Here is a 26053-nt window from a genome sequence, read left to right as displayed (position 1 = left end):
ATTTCATCTGAGGAGAGGAGAAAAAGAAGAGTTGGATGTTGGGGAATGCACATTGCTTGGAGGAGTGGGAACAGAGGAAAAGAGACTGGCAGATTGGCAGATTGCTGCAACCTTCTCCTCAAAGAAGGTGATAAAATCCTTTGGAGTAAGAGATGAGGAAGGAGGAGGAGGATTCAAAAAATAGTGAAGCGCTTGCGTGGATCGTATGCTGCTGATTCGAATTTTTCTGTGTAGAAGGATGACTTTGCGGCTGTTACTTCTGGTAAGAACTTGGAAAGGAGAGACTGGTATGAGCTGAGGTGTGAATCTAGGTGAGATTTCCTCAACCACCTCTCTGCAGTACTTGGTTCTCTCCTTTGGTAGCGAAGTGTTTCTGTTAGCCAGGGGGCAGGTGGGGAGGACTTAGCAGGTCTAGAGGAGAGAGGGCACAGAAGATTCATTGATGAGGAGAGTGTAGAAATGAAAGAATTAGTAACTGTATCCAAAGAGAGAGAAGACAGAGTCAGGGTAGTCGTGGAGTGTTTCCTAACATGTCTGAGACCACTGGACCCTGTTCATGTGTGCATTAGACATATATGCTTTCTTTTTGTTATTGTGAGTAATGCAGTCACAGTGTTTTAAACTTATTCTAATAATAAACAAACTTAAATAAACAAACTTAAAATACCCCAGTGGGCTTGGCACTTTCACCCTGGCCCTGATGTCTGATGATACACCGGCAGGAACAGTGCCGCCTGTCGGGAGGAGGGGGCCCCGTTGGGGACAGAATTACAAGGGACAACTGCTTCTGTGCATGCCACACTGAGCCCAGTACAGCATCCACTATAAACAGCATATACGATTTATTAATTATATACAGAAGAGCAAAAAGTATTTTCTACACTTAATGCTGTAACTCAGCAAACTTTGTAAACCCTGTTGGTTGTGGACTAATGTTATAGTTCCATATAACGGCTCATCCAGGACATTTTGACTGAGGTCTGGATTCAGCTCCAAAATTTGATCTTTCAACTCAATGCAGATGTGCAAGATTCCAGTACTGTGGTAGGATGTAGATGTACTGGTGCAGGCATATCTGCTCACAAGTGGAATATTGCAGTTACACTATCAAGCAACAGGGGGAGCTGTTAGTCCAAAGTTGACAGTGAGGGGCCCAGAGACAGACACACACACACACACACACACAAAAAAAATCACCTTTCTGCATTTGTGAACACTACAGACTTTCTGTAAGTGACAGGCTAGTGTGGATTATTGATGACCTGGAAACACATTAACCCTAATCCTAATTCACCCTATCCCTAATCCTAATTAACCATAACCCTAGCCCTATCCCTAGCCCTAATCCTAATTAACCATGACCCTAGCCCTAACCCTAATTAACCTTAGGCCTAACCCTAATCCTAATTAACCATAACCCTAGCCCTAATCCTAATTAACCCTAGCCCTAACCCTAATTAACCCTAGCCCTAACCCTAATCCTAATTAGCTCTAGCCCTAACCCTAATCCTAATTAACCCTAGCCCTAACCCTAATCCTAATTAACCATAATCCCAGTTAACCCTAATCCTAGCCCAAACCCTAGTCCTAACCCTAATCCTGGGTTTTTTAAGTGTTAAGGTGTTCCATGTAAGAATGAATGAATGAATGAATGAATGTTTTCGAAACTTCTTTTCTGTGTTTCATGTGTCTGTTCTTACAGCTAAACACTGTGCACATACATGCTCACTGAGTCTCCGACCCCCTCGGTGACAACTTCTTTTTTCTTTCTTTGGACAGGAAGTTACAGACCGTAAACAGAAAGCATCAGACATCCCGAGTTATAATATCTGATTTAGTAGGGACACCCCCCAAACACACACCCTTATTCCCACATCTGAGCACATAGTATCTTAACTTTGTTTGGAGTGGGATGAATATTACAATGATAACCAGGACTGATAGTTTTGTGCAGCCATTTTCAAGAAATAAACGCAGACTGATGGTGTGCAAGAGACACAAATCTGATCAGACAAGGAAAAAGGAGGTCTGATTAAGATTTTTAGCCCCAACTAGGCAACACGCACGCACACAGACTCTGTTTGTGAGTGTTGAGGCACTATTAAATTAGACCCAGCTGTTATATAGCAGGTTTAGTAGTGTGATATAAAAACTAGACCCCATACAAGGTCTACTGGATTAATAAGTAAACCTTTTCACTTATTCATCACTGTTTTCCCACATGTTTTTCATTTCAACGATGCAGACAAACTAATTTTACCAGCACAAACTTGTATGGTTCTCCTGGGAACTTCTTGTCAGGACCTTCCTATCACACTTGTCACTTTTTACCTGCGCGCGCACGTGTGTGTGTGCGCGCGCGTGTGTGTGTGCGCGCGCGTGTGTGCGCGCGCGTGTGTGCGCGCGCGTGTGTGTGCGCGCGTGTGTGCGTGCGTGCGTGCGTGCGCGCGCGTGTGTGAGAGAGAGGCTGTGTGTGTCAAAGTAATAACAGATTTCTTAATATTGCAAGATTCATCTCAGCTGTGGGAGTTACACAATTTGATGATGGTATGTGAGAGAAGGGTTTTTAGAAGTTCTTCTCTGTTTAGACACAGGCTACATTCTCGGATTGGAGACTGAAATCATGGTTAGTAGTGTCATAGTGTGAACCCCCAACCCTTATACCTGTATCAGTCCCTAGTCTCAGTCCAAACCCTAACCCTAGTGTCACACACTTACTCCATGCTCTCTGTGATCTCTGTGGATGCTGTGATATTTACTGTGTGTGCATCATCTCTGGGGTCTGAACACATTTCTGCTAGTGTGAGTCTGTTGTAGTCATGAACTGTTAAAAGTGCTGAGGAAAACTGAAACCAGCACCTCTAACCGTTCATTGGCTAAATAACGCCACTTTATCATAAATTCTTGGAAATGTGTAGTATTATAGAGGAGTAGGGTTTAACCCTGGGAGTATATGGTGATATAGAGAAGTAAGATAAATGGTGATGTAGACACATACATCAAAACACATACACAGTAGTGAAAATTGTACACTGAAGTAGGTATGAACACTAATGAAGCCTTCAAAGAAAAGATGTGAGCAGAAGGAATGTAATATAAAACACTACTGTGTGACCAGGTTTAGGGTTAGGGTTTAGGGGTCTCAATCTACTGGTTTAGGGATACGGTTAGGGTTAGAGTCTCTGTCTATTGGGCTAGGGTTAGGGTCTCTGTCTATTGGGTTAGGGTTAGGGTCTCTGTCTATTGGGTTAGGCCTCAGGACTTGTATTGTCCAGTAACATTCAGCACACACTGTTCCTGTTAGACCAAGTGCTTTGCTTCTCCATATAGTTGTGTGAAGTGAATATTAAGATTGAATTAAATTGAATGAGCATTAATATTTTGTGCTCACCATCAAAGTCCAAAATAATGCTGGTGACCTTGTCAAATCTCTTACATGCTCAGAGAGGACACGGTCCCTCCCCGCTGCCCGGCAAACCCAGTCTTGCTGCTTAAAGCAGCCACATGAGACCATGGCCCAGAAAAGACCACTCACTTCCCACACCCCCACAGCGTGCACACACACACACGCACACACACGCACACACACAGACACACACGCACCCACCCACAACACACATACACATACATAATAGGGATCAGATGTTCTTTTTAAAGCATGAGTTCCCTCTGTCCCACATACCTCAATGTCTTCAGGGACTCAGTCATGGGAACATCAACAGAGTGCAGTAATTGAGGACATGTGCATATATATATATATATATATATATATATATATATATATATATATATATATATATATAATGTATGTGTATATGTGTGTGTGTGTGTGATATATAAAAATAAAATTCCATCACACACTCATACCCCGACACACAATCTCATAAAATCTTCTCTTGCATGCTTTTTAAACTTATAAATCAAAATTTATTTATTGAATAAAATTAGTTAAAGCAGTGAAGAGCATAATTTATACCATTGTTAATTAACATCAGTGGCGTGCTCTCTCTCTCTCTCTCTCTCTCTCTCTCTCTCTGTGTGTGTGTCTGTGTGTAGTTGGTGGCTGTGTATGAAGAACAGGAGCCCCATACCGGAGGCGATGGAACCAGTGCGAGCTCCACAGGCACCCAGTCTCCTGATCTCTTCTCGGGAGACGTGGTGTGCTCCACCCCTTTGTCTGCATTCCAAACTTTCCACTCTTACCAACCCAACAGTGAGATTGAGGTCACACCCTCCACCCTACGCACCAGTGAGTGGCAGTAGGGCTAATATTCCCCATACTTGTCTGGACACTCACAGTGCTATACACTGTACTGAACACTGGGTTAAACAATATACTGAGCACTGGATGCTCACTGGGTTAGACACTGTGCTGAACTCTGGGTCTGACGCTGTGCTGAACACTGGATGATCACTGGGTTAGACACTGTACTGAACACTGGACACTCACTGAGTTAAACACTATATTGAACACTGGAAACTTACTGGGTAGACACTATACTGAACACTGGATTAGACACTGTGCTGAACACTGGACGCTAACTGGGTTAGACACTGTGCTGAACACTGGATGCTCACTGGGTTAGACACTGTGGAGGGCTTCCAGTTTATCTTGGCACCTTTTGTGATTCAGTGTTAGCGCAGATACGGCCTTTAAACAGTGGGGAAGATTTTGTTCCACTTAATTATCAAGGATAGAACAAAATGGTCACTTCAGTTTCTGAGGGACCAGAAGATGAGCAGATGAAAGCTGATTGGTTTGGGAGGTTTACAGTAAGGCTGGGGCCAGGCTTACACTGAGTGTAGTGGTTGACTGATATGAGTTTTTTAAGAGACTATCCTGATATTCAGAGAGCGGGGAAACCGATGGCCGATATATAAGGCTAATATTGGTTATGCCCGTAGCCTAGGCATTACTTTGGACAACCAGTTGTGGTTCTCAATCTAACCCGGTCTTGCAGATTTGTCCTTTGTAAGGATTCGGCCCTTTCTCTGACAGGAAGCTGCCCAGGTGCTTGTGCAGTCTCTTGTGATCTCAAAGCTCGACTACTGCAACTCACAACTTGCTGGTCTTCCTCCAAGAGCCATCAAACCTCTACAACTTGCAGCAGAATGCAGCAGCATGTCTGGTCTTCAATCTTCTGAAGTTCACACACATCACTCCACTGCTGCGCTCCCTTCATTGGCTTCCAGTAGCTGCACGCATCAGATTTAAAACCTTGATGCTTGCCTACAAAGCCAAAAATGGACGAGCCCCATCATACTTGAGGTCAATGGTCAAAGCCCGATCTGCACCTCGAGTACTTCGAACCTCAAGTACGGCTAGGCTTGAAACGGGTTTCAAGTCTCATGGCCGACAAGCATTGAGACTATTTTCTGTCCTAGCTCCAAGATGGTGAAATGAACTCCCACTTGCTGTCCGGACAGCAGAGTCCCTTGCAGTCTTCAAACGTAAACTGAAGACCCATCAATTCGTGGAATATTTAAAGGACAACTAAACCAGCTCCCATATTGACTAAATAAATTAGTACTTATTGTAGGGTGTTGTTTATTATTATATTAACAAACTCTAGCACTTATTGTTTATTACACTTATCATTGTTTGAGAGACCTTATGTATTTTGCACTTCTAGGCATCAGCAGTGATCCCTGTATTTCTACAGTATTCTAGCTCATTGTTATGTTGGACTCTAACCTACTGTACTGTACTAGGATGTGTTTTATGAGTAAATGACAAAGCACTTTTGTAAGTCACTCTGGATAAGTGTGTCTGCTAAATGCCGTAAACGTGATATCACAACTTTATAAAATATAATTCAATTAATAATAGTAATAAATAAAACACAAAGTTGCTGAACTTAAATGAACATTTATTTAACTGTAAATAGTTATTACTTAGTTATTGTCTGCACCGTCTGAACTCTGTCTGCAGTGCACTTATTTTAAATAAAAAACGTATCTACTACATGAATGTCCACAGGTAGTAATAAACCAGCCATGTGTATGAGTTACAGTACAGGGCTCTGACTAACTTTATCATCATCTTCACAAAACTGTCCAGAAGCATATCTTTGTGGAGTGGGTTTGTTGACAGACTTGGTTACAGGACAAATAGTCAAACTAAGAGAGCAAAGCCTACACATAAAATCTAAGCAATGACTACAGGTGACATTAATATGATAGAGCGGAGATATACACACACACACCTTAGAAACTACACTTTAGCTAGAAAACAAACTTAGTTCCCTGAAATATTGTTGGTAAGTTAATAACATTACTGCTAGCTTTCCTGTTAACGTAAGCCAACAAGTTAAATCTCACATTGGCAAATGCAACAGACTGTAACTAACATTGGGTATCTTATAACTATCAAATGGATCAGTTATGGTAGCAGATTGTTGAGTTGCGATGAGAATATTTTTGAGCCCTCTAAGCAAGATAGCTAGTGTAGCCATTTAAAGGCTTGCTAACATTACAATTCCCAAATAACATTATTTGCATTTTCTCACTAAATGACACTCTGTTGTTTCTTTTCCCTCTTTTCCTCCATCTTCCCCTCTCTGCTTGTCTTCCTCACAGGCATGCCGTTGCGAGTCAGGCGCAGTAGTGATCCGGCATTACTGAACCTGGCATCGATGTCCTTTTCTGAACCACTCTCTCAATCTGAAGAACCTTCCAGAAAGAACCCCAGCCGCTGGTGCACCACGGCAGGCTTCCTGAAGTCCCACTGCTCCTCTGGGAAGGTACATGACACGTGCTAGTGCACGTGCTAGTGCAGAGTCTATACTGGATCTCCATTGCTACTCCAAGCCTGGGCTCACTGACTGGTTACCGTCTTGTTTTTCTGTTCCTAGTGCTAAAGCGAGAGTACAGTAGTTCTGCACTAGTTCTGGTCACTTTAATGTATGAGCGTTGTGTGGTATGGACAAAACTGGTTGGATAAAGACTGAACACTGTGATGTGGATGCAGTCATCACCACTGAACCCTTAGAGAATTCAGTGAGGAGTAGAAGAGAAACACCAGACCAGATCCTGTAGTGTGATGTTTTGTTTCCTTTAGCTTCTGCTCTACCTGTTTTATGCCTGTTTTCTGCCTTCATTTGACCAGAACACACTAGTTTGGTCCCTAGCAGGTTTGTTTTGGCTTTAGCTGAAGAATCATGTGAGAGACAGTGGAGGAGACTCTAGAGACAGTGGCATCTGGCTCGCTTGTACTGGCTTTGCAACACATCCACAGCTGTGTGTGTGTGACTGAGTTCATCATTTTTTATATGGTGTCATAGAAGACTAATGTTTATTGCAACACAATGCTAAAGTTCCCACACATGATGTACGTCTCCTCAGTATCCAGCTTTCCCTCCCTCTAACTTTACTGGTGTGAGATGGAGGCTGGAATATATCAGTAAGTGCTTACTCAATCCCCCCCAGGCTTTTACTTTAAACACACTGATGATGTGTGTGATCCTGATGGCCAGGAACGTGTGTGAGGAAATGTAGACTGTCCATTTTCACAGTAGTGAGATATCTAGGGTTGGGGTTGGGGTTTAGTCATTACCCTCTCACACTCCCCTAGTGATCTCCTCTGCTCTCCATGTCTGTTTCAGGGTAGAAGTTTAGATACGTACCGGAGTCTTCCCCGTGATCTAGGCCACTGGACCAATCAGAGAGAGTTCCAGCGAGACACCACCCGGTCCTCCTTAAGCGCCAATCACCCAATGGTGGATCGCTGGCTTGAGCGGCAGGAACAGGTATAAACCCTCATAACACGTGCTTATGAAGTCCTATAACCTTTACATAAACCCTCATAACACGTGCATAACACTGGGTCTGATTGGGTTGAGTCTGGGTCTGATTGGGTAAGTTGGCACCAAAACAGGCTGGTGCTTCTTTTAATGTTAAGAAAGTGTGGAGATTTTCCAAGCTTCACTCGGCTGGCAGGACTGGAAACGCCTGTTTACATGGAGGACGTCTGTACAGAATTCACAATGAAATAAAGTTGGTGTTTTGTCCCAACTGCAAGTGTTTTTTTGTTTGTTTTTTATTCTTTCTAGCCCGCAGATCTCACTGACATAACAATACTGGTTGAGTTTACTTTACACAGTAATGGGGGACTAATTGTAGAGATTAGGGTTAGGGTTGGGGGTTGGGACTTGGGGTTAGGGTTTACGGTTAGGGTTCAGGGTTAGGATTGCTAATGGCATAATCAGATCTGCGTGACCTTTTCTGCCAATGTTGTTGTAACTGATGTTTTAAAAGTTCCAGATTAATTTATTTTCATACCTTGTATGAAAATATTTGTAGCTGGTGGTATAGCATATTATCTCTAAAAGAAAATTGCTATTTGTTCCCCTGTAATTTGGATTTGTTTTGGTTTGTATTTACTGTAAGTGTGCACCCATTAACTCTAGTATTTAAAGGATCTGTGGTGGACAATTCATGTGTATAATGTTGAGTTGTAAAATGTGAATTTCTGTATTGTGGTCATATGTGTATATATATTTCTATATTGTGGTCATGTCAGTAACAAGATTATCGGTTCACTGATGCTTTGACGTGTGATGGTTAGTCAGTGTTTGTAGTAAGTATGCTATTGCTTGATTAAGACGGTATGCAGTATTCATTTAAATTTGATATGTGACTAATGTAACCTGACGGTTAAAGATAATGGCTGGACATACATAATATTTCATACATACCCTAACCCTAACCCCTATCCCTAATCCCTAACCTTTCACAGTTCCACAACACTACAATGAAACTGTTTGTATATTTATTGATAAGCAACTTGTATTGTTTCCCTTTTCTCTGCCCAGGCATGAAATCAAGCATATTGAGTATGAAACACACAAACTGATATTACACACACCTGTCGGCTCATACACGAACAGTCTTATTATAGGTTTGTGGAAACTGTAATAATTCATGCTAGTAATTACACTTGGTATGTTTTTAAATAGGCTACATGACAATGAGCAGTAACGTTAACGAGTTAAATGTTGTACTGCACCCAGCCACTAGAGGGAAGTAGATACATAGTGGCTTCACTTTTTACCAGCTTTTGTGCAGTACACTTGTATATACAATTACTTACAGAAATACTCCGCTAGCTAAGCTTAGCTAGTTATCCCTTAGATATTCATTAGCTAGCTAGCTAAGCTTAGCGAGATATTAATTAGCAAGATAGCTAAGCTTAGCTAGTTATCCCTTAGATATTCATTAGCTAGCTAGCATAATTCACACGAATTTAGTAATCACAGAGCTAAGATCAATATGATTTTTCAAGCCACATCCACCACTGTTCAAGGTTCATTCATTCTTCATTCACCATTCACCTGTGTTTACTCTAAAGTAAACTGATTAAAGATTAACAAGACAATGTGTAGAATAAAAAGTAAGATATTTGACATTGAAATGTCACCCAAGATGGAAATACTTTAGTAAAGATACACAAAAAACTACTATACTTCTCTAGAAGATAAAAAACAACGTTCGAAAAAGAACAATTCTTTGTAAGATAGAAAATACTCTTCCAAATAACTCCAAGGAGAACTCATACTCCTAGAATAATATTCTGAAATTATACTTAAAAATAATTATTATTATCTAAAAGAAAGAGTACTCTGCTGAATACACTGCTCTGGCACCCATCTCTCTCCAGTAGGTGCTGCTCTGGCTCTGTGCTCGTGTGCGTGTGCTGCCCCTTTCGTCTCATTCCTCTGTATTTAATCTCTTCTGCTCCCTGCAGTCACCCAGGAGCACACAGGAGCATTATTTGTCTCTGAAACAGACTGAAGACCTAAACAGAATACAGTCTTCCCCCCCCCCCCCCACACACACACACACACTCCTTACACATCTAGTGTATACACACACAACCACAGGACCCAATGAGCTCATGGCGTTCTCTGACACGGTGTGGGGGTGTGTGTGTGGGGGGGGGGGAGAGATGGAGAGAGAAACGTGCATATAGATACATTCCAACACAAACGCACACCTACAAACTTACTCAGGCACTCATTAATCTTTAACACCACAGTGATCAGTCTGGTCCTAAAAGCACACACAGTGACTCAGTGAATACTGAGTATATTACACACACACTTACATACAGATTCATTATGTGGCATTGCTGAATAATTGATGCCATAGTCTCCATCAAGTGTGTGTGTGTGTTTTCATGCTTATGTGTACCTGTGTACACATACAGTGATCCTGTGATCTGTCCTGTTGTTCCAGGAGGAGGAGAACAGCCGCGCTGATCCAGTGGGACGTGCCGACACAAGCTTAGAGAACACAGGAGTGAGCTCGCCGGAGTAAGTCTCTCTCTCTGTAACACACATATACACACACACACACACTTGGCCTCACACGCTCATTCTGATCACGTCTACTCTGTGTGCTGATTCTGTGGTTTATTGACCTTTGTGCCTCAGTTTGATATGCAGGTAACCTCCTCTGTGATGGAGCTCTTATAAGCTTATTGTGCTATGCAGTTTCTATTAGAATAACATACTCTCTGATTCACTGACTCTCTGATTCACTGACTCTGAGTTGTCAGCTTACTGATTTATTGACTCACTTCATTCAAAAACTGATGTGGTTTTGCTATTGCTAACTGTTTCTGTCCTAAAATGTCTGAGGGTTTGAATAAATAATTCATAAATGTTTGAGTTAATCATTAGTAAAGTCTTCAATGAGAATGTTAATTACTTTAATAATTGACATTCTCATTAATAATCATTCATTTGTACGGCATGTCCATAAATACAAGCAGCACATCTATAAATGCAACCTTCTCTCGGGAATATAGTCTGGCTGGTAGAGGTGTCGTGTGTGTGTGTGTGTGTGTGTGTGTGTGTGTGTGTGTGTGTGTGTGTGTGTGTGTGTGTGTGTGTGTGTGTGTGTGTGTGTGTGTGTGTGTGTGTGTGTGTGTGTGTGTGTTTCTCTGGGATATAGTCCGGCTGGTGGAGGTGTCTTGTGTGTGTGTGTTCTCAGGGATATAGTCCGGCTGGTGGAGGTGTCTAATGATGGAGGACCACTGGGTATCCATGTTGTGCCTTACAGTGGTCGTGACCGCAGGTGAGTGTGTGTGATTTAAGAGAGAGACAGACACACACGTACGTGCTCACACTCATACATGTATGTACACACACTCACATACATGCACACATGCACGCATACTCGCGCACACACACATATCACCAGTAAGACACATCAAACAGTGTAATATAAAAGTCTGTGGGACTTTAGTGTGTTATAACACTCTGAATCTTGAAGCACTGAATCTCATAAATATCTCTCACTTTTACTTTGATGATAAGGGTTAAGGAAGATTGTATGTGCATGTGCTGCAGGACTCTGGGTCTGTTGGTGAAGCGTCTAGAGTGGGGGGGGCGTGCCCAGGAGCAGGGCTTGTTCCAGGAGAATGACTGCATCATTCGCATCAACAACAGAGACCTGTGCAACGTGCGCTTTGAACAGTAAGTCCTTCAGGACTGACCTGTGACCTCTATTCCTCAACTCACCTTTAGCCATTAGGCACTGTTCTCTTGTACCTTTACATGTTTTTATATGTTCTCCTGTGTTCTTATGGTGGGGGTGTGGGTAAGGGTGGGTGTGGAAATGTGGATTTGGATATAGAGATGTATGTGTCGATGTGTGAGGTTTGGGTTAAGGGGATGAGGGTGGCTGAAGGGATGGGGGCCTGTGTGGGGTGTGTGTGGGGTTGTGTGTGGGTGTGGAGGTGTGTGAGAGAGTGGTTTGGGGGAGGGGATGAGGGTGGCTGAAGGGATGGGGGGGTGTGTGTGGGTGTTGTGACCACCCAGCTCCCCCATTTACAGCAAACTCTTGTTCTCTGTGTGTGTGTGTGTGTGTGTGTGTGTGTGTGTGTGTGTGTGTGTGTGTGTGTGTGCGCGTGTGTGTGTGTGTGCGTGCGCGCGCGTGTGTGTGTGTGTGTCAGAGCTCAAAACGTGTTTCGTCAGGCGATGCAGTCTGCATTGATACTTTTCCATGTGGTTCCCATGGCGATGAGGGCAGAGTATGAGCAGATGTCTTACAGCAATCATAGCCCTGCCCTCAGCCACACCCACCCTGGCCACTTCAGCCCCGACTCCCTCACCAGTGAGCCAATCGACGCTCCTGAACTCAACCACTCCCCTCAAAGAACGGCCCAATACGGGCCAGTCCCACGGAACGAACCTGTACTGCATACAATGGGCTCATTGGGCAAGCCTCCTTCTGGCCCTGCCTCCTTCCCTCCGCGGGCTCCAAGCTCCTCCCACACTCCAGGCTTCAGCAAAAGAGTTGGGCGGAGACTCGGAATCCAGCTCAAGAAAGGTATGTCAGCACTTCCTGCCTATTCAGTTCCATCTCCTTGACATGTAATCTAAGAAATGACTATAAGGAACATGGCAACATAACCACTGCAGGTTATTTTGCAAAGTTACTGCAAAAACAGAATAGTAGCGGTACCACTGAGTATGGTGTGAGGGTGAGTATGGGCTTACAATGTGAGACTCCTGCCCCGATATCACGCCCCATACGTTAAACACTCTGATATTACACCACTGAAACACTGAGTGGAAGGACTGAACTCTTCAGAGGTTACGCTTGCTGAGAGAGAGGGGTTGATTTCTTGGTTTCACTGAATGTCAGTAAAGGTTACCATGTTGTTGATGGTTTGGAAATGTTAGGACCCTGTAATCACCTGGGCCTTCCTGGAGTCCCTTGACTCTGAAAAGTTTGAGTGAAATGTCAGTGAGTCTGGTGGGGGGCCAAGACGAGTCTGTCACCCAAAGCCAAAACCAGTACTGGTCCAGCATGAGCTGGAACCAGGGTGAGGGAGCAGGGTTAGAGAGGTGGTGGAGTAGCAGAGTGAGCTCTAGCTACATAAGTTACATAAAGTTACATAAAGCACATGTGCATGTTTGCTCATGTGTGTTTGCACGTGTGTGTCTGTGATTGCTTGCTTGTAATGTCTGTCCTGCTGAGGTCAAGGTGTTAATTAATTGACAGCTGTTGGCATGAGGTTTGTCAGCACCAAGCAGACAGTTGGCACAGGTGGCATGGCAGGATGTGCCATTTCAAATGCAGACTGAAGACCCATCTATTTGCAGAATATTTAAAGGACAACCGACACTGCTCCCTTATTGACTAATTAATTTAGTACTTATTGTAGGGCACTATTTATGCTTTTTAACAAACTATAGCACTTATCATTGTTTAAGATGGCATTTTGCACTATTATTACTAGTATTTTGCATATATTCTGTGAGTAAATGACAAAGCACTTTTGTAAGTCGCTCTGGATAAGAACGTCTGCTAAATGCCGTAAATGTAAAGTGTGTTGCGGTTGCAAAGCAGCAGTATGTGTTACTGTGTGGAGTGTTGCTAGGTAGTGGTAAGTTGGTGTGAGGCATCTCACACACACACACACACACCACACACTCACACCCCCCACACACAACACACACACACTCACACACCCCCCACACACACACACAACACACACACACTCATCCCCCCACACACACACACAACACACACACACTCATCCCCCCCCACACACACACACAACACACACACACTCATCCCCCCCACACACACACACAACACACACACACTCACACCCCCCCACACACACACACAACACACACACACTCACACCCCCCCCACACACACACACAACACACACACACTCACACCCCCCCCCACACACACACACAACACACACACACTCACACCCCCCCCACACACACACACAACACACACACACTCACACCCCCCCCACACACACACACAACACACACACACTCACACCCCCCCCACACACACAACACACACACACTCATCCCCCCCCACACACACACAACACACACACACTCACACACCCCCCACACACACTCACACCCCCCCACACACACTCACCCCCCCCTCCACACACACACTCACCCCCCCACACACACACACCCCCTCCACACACTCACACCCCCCCACTCACACCCCACACACACACACAACACACACACACTCACATCCCCCACACACACTCACACCCCCCCACACACACACACACACATAACACACACACACTCACATCCCTCCCACACACACATAACACACACACACTCACATCCCCCCCCACACACACATAACACACACACACTCACATCCCCCCCACACACACATAACACACACACACTCACATCCCCCCCACACACACATAACACACACACACACTCACATCCCCCCCCACACACACACACACAACACACACACACTCATCCCCCCCACACACACTCACACCCCCTCCACACACACACTCACCCCCCCCACACACACACCCCCTCCACACACACACTCACCCCCCCACACACTCACACCCCCCCACTCACACCCCACACACACACACAACACACACACACTCACATCCCCCACACACACTCACACCCCCCCACACACACATACACACACACACACACATAACACACACACACTCACATCCCCCCCACACACACACACACACTCACATCCCCCCACACACACACAACACACACACACTCACATCCCCCCCACACACACATACACACACACACTCACATCCCCCCCACACACACACACACACTCACATCCCCCCCCCCACACACACACACTCACATCCCCCCCACACACACACACTCACATCCCCCCTACACACACAACACACACACTCACATCCCCCCCCCACACACACAACACACACACACTCACATCCCCCCCACACACACACAACACACACACACTCACATCCCCCCCCACACACACACACACACACACACTCACATCCCCCACACACACTCACACCCCCCCACACCCCCCCCCACACACACACACACATAACACACACACACTCACATCCCCCCCACACACACACACACACTCACATCCCCCCACACACACACAACACACACACACTCACATCCCCTCCACACACACACAACACACACACACTCACATCCCCCCCACACACACACAACACACACACACTCACATCCCCCCCCCCACACACACACACACTCACATCCCCCCCCCACACACACACACACTCACATCCCCCCCCACACACACACACTCACATCCCCCCCCCACACACACACTCACATCCCCCCCACACACACACACTCACATCCCCCCTACACACACAACACACACACACTCACATCCCCCCCCACACACACAACACACACACTCACATCCCCCCCCACACACACAACACACACACACTCACATCCCCCCCACACACACACAACACACACACACTCACATCCCCCCCCACACACACACACACACACACACACTCACATCCCCCACACACACTCACACCCCCCCACACCCCCCCCCACACACACACACACACATAACACACACACACTCACATCCCCCCCACACACACACACACACTCACATCCCCCCACACACACACAACACACACACACTCACATCCCCTCCACACACACACAACACACACACACTCACATCCCCCCCACACACACACAACACACACACACTCACATCCCCCCCCCCACACACACACACACTCACATCCCCCCCCCACACACACACACACTCACATCCCCCCCCACACACACACACTCACATCCCCCCCCCACACACACACTCACATCCCCCCCACACACACACACTCACATCCCCCCTACACACACAACACACACACACTCACATCCCCCCCCACACACACAACACACACATACTCACATCCCCCCACACACACACAACACACACACTCACATCCCCCCCCACACACACACAACACACACACTCACATCCCCCCCCACACACACAACACACACACACTCACATCCCCCCCCACACACAACACACACACATCCCCCCCCACACACACAACACACACTCACACACTCACATCCCCCCCCCACACACACACACACAACACACACACACTCACATCCCCCCCCCCACACACACAACACACACACACTCACATCCCCCCCCACACAACACACACACTCACACACAACACACACACAACCCACACACACAACACACACAGACCTACACATACACATGTACATAGACATATGCACACACACATACCTGCGTACACTGCACAAATTTCCATACACACAAATACACACACGTACACACTGATGTGTTCTCTCTGAGCTGTAACAGTCTGTAAATTCTATTTGAGTTGTAAGCTCTCTTTGTGTGTGTGTGTGTGTGTGTGTGTGTCTGTGTGTAGGTCCAGAAGGTCTTGGCTTCAGCATTACCTCCAGAGATGTTCCCCTTGGAGGCTCCGCCCCCATCTACGTGAAGAACATCCTCCCCAGGGGTGCGGCCATTAAAGATGGGCAGCTGAAGGCCGGCGACCGGCTGCTGGAGGTACGGCTCTTTGATCTAACAAAGGAAATCCAAACACTCTTATATGTCGCACAGTTCCAGTATATCTGGATTGCACTGCTCTAGTACATCTGGATCGCACTGCTTTACTCTCAGTGAATTGAAAAGTCTGGTATTTCCAAGCTGAATTGAACCACGTGTTGGATCAGCAGCAAGTCAGAGCTGTGAGAGTTGTGTGGTGCTGTGATTCTCTGGGTCTGTCTGGGTCCTGACCTCTGTGCCCTTAGCAATTCACTATTGTAAAATGCTAATGAATGTGTACTCTCTATGTGCAGGAGAAGGGGACTTGTAGAAAATCACATTTTTGTTCTTGAATAACGCTGTCCTGTAAATGGTGCAGGTGAATGGAGTTGATCTCAGTGGGTGTGGTCAAGAGGAGGTGGTGTCCCTGCTGAGGGCGACACCCATGGGCGGAGCTGTGAATCTTTTGGTGCTAAGACAGGAAGAGACTTTTCTTCCTAAGGAACTGGTAAATAACTGTGTGTGTGTGTATGTGTGTGTGTGTGTGTGTGTGTGTGTGTGTGTGTGTGTGTGGTGTTTCCTGTTATAAACATATCATCTGTTCTTTTCAGAACTCAGAGATTACAGTGCAGGATTCCAGAGACTTGGTAAGAGTCGCACAGTCTCATTAGATCAGGGAGAATGTATGAATCTTAGCACGATCCATACACACATTATTAGCACAGAGTTCACACACACACACACACACACACTCACACACACACACACTCTATAGGGAAAGGGTTAGCACAGAGTCCTACACGCACGCTATAGGGAAAGTTTAGCAGAGTCCTACACCCACACTAGAGAAAGGGTTAGCACACTCACATTTTCTAAGGGTTTGGTTTTTGTTCAGTCGGTTTATGCCCAGAGCCCAGTACACTCACCAGTAGCCACTGTTTCTGGGAGTGTGTGTGTGTGTGTGTGTGTGTGTGTGTGTGTGTGTGTGTGTGTGTGTGTGTGTGTGTGTGTGTGTGTGTGTGTGTGTTAGTAGACAGATGTTATCAGGCTGTGGATTTCTCTGTAGGATGGTGTAATTGTCAATAGAGCTCTGTCACGCACACCGTCTGCAGTTGAACAGACATGTCTGTGCACTTACTCACACGCGCATGCACACACACACCCAACTTACACGTTCACACACTTAGGCTATGTTAACATTACCACGCATCAGTAACTCTCATCTTTTTTGTTGCCTTACTGTGACACAAATTAGGGACACAGATCTAATCTTTCAGTTCAGATGTAGCGTTGGATCAGATGCGTTTCCGATTTGTCTGCATGTGGACGTCTGTAGCACTGTGCCTCTTCACACGCGCTTACTGGAGAAACAGTAATGGAGCAGAGTAACTGCAGTGACAGTGACTGCAGTGATGGTATCAAATCACATTTATTTATAAAGCGCAACAGTTGTGACAAAGCAGCTTTAGAAATGTCCAAGTCCAAGCCCCCAGTGAGCAAGCCAAGAGTGACAGTGGTGAGGAAAAACTCCCTAGAGCACGAGGAAGAAACCTGGAGAGGAACCAAGAAAGGGGGGCCATCCTCTTCTGGGTGACAACAGGCACCACAATAGTAACAATTTTAAGAGAAAAATAAATAAATAAATAATAAAATGCAAAAAAAAACCAACTTAATGTCTAATCCAGTTTTCTCGAGGTCCTAGTCTGGTCCTGATGGTGTGCGCATATCCAAAACACATCCCACAAGAGAACGCCATCAAGGGCAACGGAGAAGTAGTTGGCTGGGGTGGAGGTGTGGTGGGCTACAGCAGGTGGTGGGAGTAGCCATGGCAGCTGAGACGGGTTGAGTCTCAGTAACATCTTGCTGTCAGAGGTAGTTTTTCCTTGGCAGAAAGAGAGAAAAGTTTATTAGGCATGTCCAGGTATGAGGGTGTGTAAATTAGGGAACTATAATGTGCAAAGATGGACTCTGGCAGATCTCGATATGGCAGCACATCTAAAAGGAAAGAGCCACAAGGAATCACTGACTGTACAGATAGGTTTTCAGCCTAGTGTAAATATGGAGATTGTGTCTGAATTGTGAACATTTACAGGAAGGTTATTCCATAGTGTGGGAGCTTTATAGGAAAAGGCTCTGCCCCCTGCAGTAGATTTTCTTGTTCTTGGTACTAGTAAAGAGCTGCATCTTTTGTTATAAGCAGACATGGTGGATCGTAATGCATTAGGAGTTCTCTAAGGTACTGTGGGGCAAGACCTTTCAGTGCTTTGTAGGTTATTAGAAGTATTTTATGATCAATATGAAATTTATTGGGAGCAAATATAAAGTAGCTTAGATAGGAGTGATGTGATCAGATTTTCGAGTTCTAGTAAATACTCTGGCTGCTGCATTTTGAACTAGCTGGAGCTTGTTTAGGCACTTAATGATACAGCCAGATAGTAAGCCATTACAGTAGTCCAATCTGGAAGTGGTAAATGCATGGACTAGCTTTTCAGCATCATGTGAGCAGAGCATGTTCCTAATCTTTAAAATGTTCCTGAGGTGGAGAAAGGTGGTCCTAGAAATATTATTTACATGAGCTTCGAACAAGAGACTGGGATCCATAATAACTGTTTAACAGTTCCATAATAATTACATCATAATGTTAACATAATAATATTATTCCAATAACTGTTAGAGAAGATGTGATTGGGAGACCAATGGGGTTCACTGAGTAATTAGAGAGCAAAGGTGTATCTGTCCCTGGGCCTAATAGAAGCACCTCTGTTCTGTCAGGATTAAGTGAGAGAAAGTTCCTCAACATCCAGTGTCTGACATCCTTTATGCTTTCCTCAATAATACTAAGCTGATATTTGTCCTGTGGTTTGGCTGAGATTCTCATTACTGATACCTGTGATATTCTCCCTTTCTCTTCTTCCCTGTTTCCCCACTTCAGCTGGAGGAGGAGATGGTTTTGACTCCTGATGGCACGCGGGAGTTCCTGACATTGGAAGTACCCCTGAATGACTCCGGCTCTGCAGGGTTAGGGGTCAGTGTGAAAGGAAATAGGTCAAAGGAGAACCATGCCGACCTTGGAATCTTTGTCAAGTCCATCATCACTGGTGGAGCAGCATGCAAGGTCAGACCCTTACACACACATGAACACGTAGGCACACAGTGGTGGTAAATAAGTGATGAATGTTTTTGTCGGGCTTCAGGACGGACGGCTGAGAGTGAACGACCAGCTCATTGCTGTCAATGGAGAATCACTGTTAGGGAAGACCAATCACGACGCTATGGAAACGCTGAGGACATCCATGTCAACAGAGGGCAACAAGCGTGGAATGATCCAGCTGATTGTGGCGAGACGAGTAAACAAGAACAACGAGGTAATCAGATACAAGAGAGAAAGTTCAGACAGTGATGAGGAAGACATCAGACACTCCAGAGATGAGAGAGAGCGATGGAGATATGAGAGCAGTGAGACGCTGGGAGACAGATCAGACAATAGACACATTAGAGTGAGAAATATCAGACACTGTAGAGAGATGTGGAGAGCAGATGAGGCAGAAAGATGGAGATATGACAGCAGTGAAACACTGGAGGAGAGATCAGACAGACACAGTAGAGAGAGAAAGATCAGAGACTTCAGAGAAAAGAAAAGACCAGATGAGAGAGAGAGATGGAGATATGACAGCAGTGAAACACTGGAGGAGAGATCAGACAGTAGAGAGAGAAGGATCAGACAGTATAAAGAAAATAAGGGCCCAGATGAGAGGGAGACCTGGAGATATGACAGCACAGAATCACTGGAGAAGACATCAGACCACAGAGGCAGTAGAGATAGAAAGATCAGATACAAAACCAGAAAAGAGATGGACCAGTCAGATGAGAAACAGTTAGAAAATGAGAGATCTGATGGAGAAAAAAAGAGATGGAAAGTGCGATCAGACAGTAGTGGGAGAGAGATCAGACATGATAGAGAGTGGGAAAGACATGGCACTGCAGAAAGGCAGAGAGGAAGGACAGAGCATAGCGACAGAGAGGGGAGACATTATGAGGGGAAAATGAAATTGAGTGATAGATTGACAAACAGATCAGACTTTACAGTACAAAACAGGGAGAGACTGGTATCGTTTGGACCACAGACAGAGAGCTGAGATGGAGACAGAGAGGAACTTTGGATGAAAAGGATTTAATTAATTCTGGACACTTGAAACGGTTGCGTCTGTGGATTTATGGAAATTATTAAATTTTTTAATTAAATGAATGCCAAGGCACTATTAAATTTGTTTGCTCTCTCATCTGATGTAATAATTATACATTGAGAAAGCCAATATTTAATGTGCTGTTTTTATTTCATGACCAAATTAAAGACGTTTATCTTCAGTTCTCTGTATTCTGTTTTGTTATTACAGAGTAAAACTCCACATTGCAGCCATGTAGAGATGCCCAAACTCTTTAGTCTAGTGTAGTTTAGTCTAGTGTACATAAATTAGATTATTATATTTTAATGGCCTGTAATATCTGCTGATGTCTGATAAACATAATGTGTGCTGTTCCAGTCAGGCTTGAAGTTGTTCAGTGTGAAACTACAGTCACATTAAATCTTACTAATCTTAGAATGTGCTTGCAGAAACATTTTGCCTTTGTGCTTTCATTATATGACCCTAGAGTCTTAACGTGTGCGCGCACACAGACACACACACACACACACACCCTGTCTCACACACAAAGGCAGTTTGTTCTATCATGTTGCCTCTCTGGAGAGTACCCATTCTGGAACAGATCTGATTTAAGAGCAGCCAATCAGGTCAAAGCATTCTGCAGCATTACATTAATCCCCCAGGGTATTCTGGGAATATCAGTGCCAGTTCTATGGGGACAAAACATATGACTTTTACTTACACACACATACCCACACACACCCACACACCCACCCCTTGTACCCATAAACATATATATGCAAACGGTAATTCAGAGTTCCCTTAGATCCCTTAAGATTTGGTGTAACAGCAGGGCAGGACTAAAGGCTGACACACAAAGGCCCAACCCACACCATTTACATTTACTTTTACGGCATTTAGCAGACATTCTTATCCAGAGCGACTCACAAAAGTGCTTTGTCATTTACCCACAGAATGTGTCCTAGCTAGTACAGTAGGTTAGAGTCCAAGATACCAAAGATCTACCATTGAACCATCATTCCACACGGCTCCAGCTAATCAAAATAGCTTTGCATATGCAGAGTAGCTGACTACTCTGACCAGTTTCTCCTTTTCCTCCTGATGAAGCCACACACATCCACTGCATTCAGATAATTCTTAATGAACCACAGGACTCGGCCCAGATGAACTACAATGTCACATTACCAACACACACACGTTCATCACATCCTGTTACCACCACAAAGTCACATGTCAAATTTTTACAAGAACCTCACTGAAGTATCACATTACATAGGCATCCTCATTGAAAGGTTATTCCTTCTCTAAATCCTTTGTTAAATATCTTTGTTAGATATCTTTGTTAAATACCTGATATTTCCTTAATACTCAAAAGCAGAAAATTAAAGTATTGGCCTTGGGATGACCATACAAATATGCTAACCCTAGACCCATGTACTTATATGCACTAACCCTAACCCTAGATCCATGTACTCACACACACTAACCCTAACCCTAGACCCATGTACTTACGTGCACTGACCCTAGACCCACATACTTACACGCACTAACCCTAACTCTACACCCACGTACTCATCTCTTTACCGGTGATTCCCTCAGCCTGCTGTGCTTGACCGTTGCCATTGGAAGTTAATTAGTTTATCTGAATGCAGTTGTAATCTTTTGAGCAGGTGTGCATTCCTTTAATTTAACAGGCTAGTTTCCATTAGTATTAGACACTGAGCACAATTTTAAGGTGAATATGAATATAATTTGCTTCCTGTGGACAATGGTGAACTTTTCCCTGTGTTTGTCAGTGGGAAACCCCATGTGGTCCTGAGCAGACCCAGAGTCCAGCTCTGGATGATGGAGAACGGCGTATTTCACACACCCTGTACAGAGGCATCGAAGGTCTCGATGACAACCTGAGAGCACGAAGCCACATCAGCAGCAGAGGGCTGGGTGAGATACAGTAACCGTGCTATAACACACCAACACATGACTGTCTTGATGGAACTGTGATGGAATTTCCAACAGGGTTATGTTAAAGGTTTTATTTCATTTTGTTTTGTTTTGGTGAACAACATGAGTGGATATATATATATATATATATATATATATGTATGTGTGTGTGTGTGTGTGTGTGTGTGTGTGTGTGTGTGTGTGTGTGTGTGAGAATACCCCCATCAGGGTTTCCCACAAGTGGAGCAGATTCTGACCACTGCAGGATATCGGCACCGTTTCCTGTCTCTTGTATATAAAGCTTTAATAACCTACACACACACTTCTGTTGAGCATGGCCCCCAGCTCTCTCTCTCTCTCTCTCTCTCTCTCTCTCTCTCTCTCTCTCTCTCTCTCTCTCTCTCTCTCTCTCTCTCTCTCTCTCTCTCTCTCTCTCTCTCTCTCTCTCTCTCTCTCTCTCTCATTCACACACACACACACACACACACACACACACACACACACACACACACACACACACACACACACACACACACACACACACACACACACACACACAGAAAGAGAGATGCCAGACTGCAGTAATAACCCAAATACATTAGTAATGGGCAGTGTTAAAATGCCGTTAATTCTCAGCTGTTCTGCTAGTCTCTGGGTAGCATAAGAGCAGTTTATCTTCCAGCGTGTTTCTGGTGAGACTTCTCTCTTCCTACTGGTATAAGATCATCGTGATAAATCAGAACTCTTCATGATAAGAATAAGAGTTATAAACAATCTGTTTAACAAAACTGTGTGGTAGGTCCAGCAACAAAACACTTGATCTTAGAGACAGATGGTTTCTGAAGGTGGATATAGGTGTGTTTGTATGTCGGGGTGTGTGTGTGTGTGTGTGTGTGTGTGTGTGTGTGTGTTTGTGTTTGTGTGTAGGTATGTATGTAGGTATGTGTTTTTGTGATTGTGCATTTTTGTGGTTGTATATTTTTGTGTGTGTGTGTTTGAGAGTTAGTATGTGGTTAGATGTTTGTGTGTGAATGTGTGGTACAAACACACACAGCAATATTTACTTGCTGATAAATTGAGCTTGAGTGAACTTGTGCTTCCTTGAGTGTTCACATCAATGCTGTGATATCAGTGACCAACACACAGCTCATTTAATGCTGCTGTATCTGTGAATGCATGTGTATTTGGCTCTGTATGCATGTGTGTGTGTGTGTGTGTGTGTGGGTGTGTGTGTGTATGTATGTGTGATGCAGTAGTTTTATTTTTCTTCCCTATCAGGTCACTATCAGCTTTCTCCCACGGTCAACATGACTAAAGATGACACTGTTATCATCGAAGACGGCAGGCCATCTGTTCTTCCCGCCCACCTCTCTGACCAATCATCTTCCAGTTCCCATGATGACATAGCTTTTGCTGTAGAGACTCCACCCCCTTGGCCACAGGAGCTACCCCCCCAGAATGCGAGGTGAAAGAAAGAACATCCACTAGTTTTAACATCTACCAGACAGCATCCACTAGTTTTAACATCTACCAGACAGCATCCACTAGTTTTAACATCTACCACACAGCATCCACTAACACATACATTCCTTAAACTCTGGCGTTCTCTGTGAGGATGACAAGATTTCACTCCTGTAGTCACTGAGCCCAGTACTCTGGATTACACTCCTATAGTTACTAAACCCATCTGGATTATAATTCCTCTGGGTTATATTCATTGAGTTTTTATTGTCTCTTTCATCATGTTGTTCTTCTTCCTTTATTCCTCCTTATCCTTCCATTTTTCATCCACTCATTCTTTTCCTCTGTGTTCCATTTCTGTCTTTGGACTTTCTATCTCTTTCTCTCTCTCTCCCTCCCTCTCTCTGTCACCCTGCTCTCTACCTCTTTTTCCCTCTTCCTCTCTCCCTCCCCCCCTCTCTCGCTCTCTCAGTTCTCGGAGTGTAGGAGGAGAGAATGGAAGTCTCGTATTTCAGAGGGAGGGCTTCGGAAGGCAGAGCATGTCAGAGAAGCGCACCAAACAGTATACAGATGCCACTCATCTTGACATCAAGACTCGCAAGTCAAGGAGCATGGACATCGGTACTCCAAACCCCACAAATCATACAAACCCTCCAAACCCCATAAACTATTTAGGACTATTGTCTGAACCACAGTCCTCTTTTACATACATCACTACACAATTCACACACAACACTATACAATTCAAACACAGCAGTGCAAAATTCACATGCAACAATTAACAATTCATCCAGCAATACATAATACACACACAACAATGCACCACTTGATCCAAACAATCCCATACATGCCAAAACCTGTTTTGTAAGCTCTCCTAGTTTTTGTGCACTCTCCAATCCTAAATCCCTACAAGGCTTCTCTTCAAGTGACCATGTTAAATCTAAGTGTTCTACACCTTTGTGAGTGTACAACCTCTACTCATAACTGAGTAAATGTTATAACATTGTTATAATGCCTGTGCATCCTTTGCATCAGTGTCACTACACTCCTTCATGTAGGTGCTGGTGTATGTGCTGCCTTATTCAGATCTGATGTGCAAATGCTTAAAGTGACATTAACCTACTTTCCTGAAAACTCTGTTTTGCAAACTGAGTAGCTAGACCATGCACTCTGTACACACCCACACACCCAACCCTCACACACTGCTGTATATGAGCCATGTACACAAACAGTGGTTAGTGGTTAATGGGTAAGTGGTTGGTGGTTAGTGCATGCACTCTGCATGTTGGTATTGCTTTAGACTGTTGGTGAATGTGGCTATGTGATGTTTGGGCTAGCTGTGCATGATGAATGTCTGTACTAACCACACACTGGTGTGTGTGTTTGTGTGTGTGCGTGTGTTTGTGTGTGTGCATGCATGTGCCTCTCACAGTGGCTGATGTAATTAACGTCACCTCTTGCACAGAGAACCATACAGGTGAGAACAAACACACACCCAAGAATACATACACACACAAGTGCACACACACTTATTGTTGGTCCTTGTACACTTTTATATGATCAGCACAGGTCTCCAGTTTGAGGTGGAAAATTTCTCGCCCTGCCAGAAATTGTTTACTGTACACATGGGATCAGAGCAGCGGTGCTGTAGTGTTAGTGGTGGTGTTTGTAGTACTGTATTTTTAGAGGTGTTGTAGTGTTAGTAGTACTGTAGTGTTAGCAGTGTTGTAGTGTTTTTGTATGGTGTTGTAGTGTTAGCAGTACTGTATTGTTTTTGTATGGACTGTTTTTTATCAAAGCTAAAAGTGACCATGTTAAATCTAAGTGTTCTACACCTTTGTGAGTGTACAACCTCTACTCATAACTGAGTAAATGTTATAACATTGTTATAATGCCTGTGCATCCTTTGCATCAGTGTCACTACACTCCTTCATGTAGGTGCTGGTGTATGTGCTGCCTTATTCAGATCTGATGTGCAAATGCTTAAAGTGACATTAACCTACTTTCCTGAAAACTCTGTTTTGCAAACTGAGTAGCTAGACCATGCACTCTGTACACCCCTATACACACTGCTGTATATGATCCATTTGCATACACACCGCCCCCCC

The 26053-nt window shown here is 44.5% G+C and overlaps 1 protein-coding gene across 11 annotated transcripts in view; it reads left to right on the top strand.

The window, feature by feature from the left end:
* The window catches only part of pard3ab (par-3 family cell polarity regulator alpha, b), a 62792-nt gene that overhangs the window by 14665 nt on the left and 22074 nt on the right, over positions 1-26053 (top strand). For 4 of the 11 annotated variants that reach the window (XR_014126142.1, XM_081723766.1, XM_081723763.1 and 1 more), the window contains 16 exons: positions 4057-4249; positions 6580-6743; positions 7605-7748; positions 10237-10313; positions 10957-11079; positions 11355-11480; positions 11960-12336; positions 16262-16401; positions 16760-16888; positions 16992-17027; positions 19313-19495; positions 19575-19745; positions 22340-22484; positions 23763-23949; positions 24418-24566; positions 25378-25422. Coding sequence is in view for 10 of the 11 variants with exons in the window: in XM_081723766.1 (XP_081579892.1) it covers positions 4057-4249; positions 6580-6743; positions 7605-7748; positions 10237-10313; positions 10957-11079; positions 11355-11480; positions 11960-12336; positions 16262-16401; positions 16760-16888; positions 16992-17027; positions 19313-19495; positions 19575-19745; positions 22340-22484; positions 23763-23949; positions 24418-24566; positions 25378-25422 (2389 nt within the window). In the remaining variant the exon portion in view is untranslated. The remainder of the gene's footprint in view (positions 1-4056; positions 4250-6579; positions 6744-7604; positions 7749-10236; positions 10314-10956; positions 11080-11354; positions 11481-11959; positions 12337-16261; positions 16402-16759; positions 16889-16991; positions 17028-19312; positions 19496-19574; positions 19746-22339; positions 22485-23762; positions 23950-24417; positions 24567-25377; positions 25423-26053) is intronic. The other 7 variants (XM_027032224.3, XM_081723761.1, XM_027032227.3 and 4 more) reach the window with 6 other exon arrangements.

Source organism: Electrophorus electricus, chromosome 11, assembly GCF_041902795.1.
Source record: "Electrophorus electricus isolate QZ-2024a chromosome 11, ASM4190279v1, whole genome shotgun sequence".
In the NCBI taxonomy this organism is placed as follows: Eukaryota; Metazoa; Chordata; class Actinopteri; order Gymnotiformes; family Gymnotidae; genus Electrophorus; species Electrophorus electricus.
Note: the sequence above shows the minus strand (reverse complement) of the source record. Positions and strands in the feature narration are given on the sequence as shown.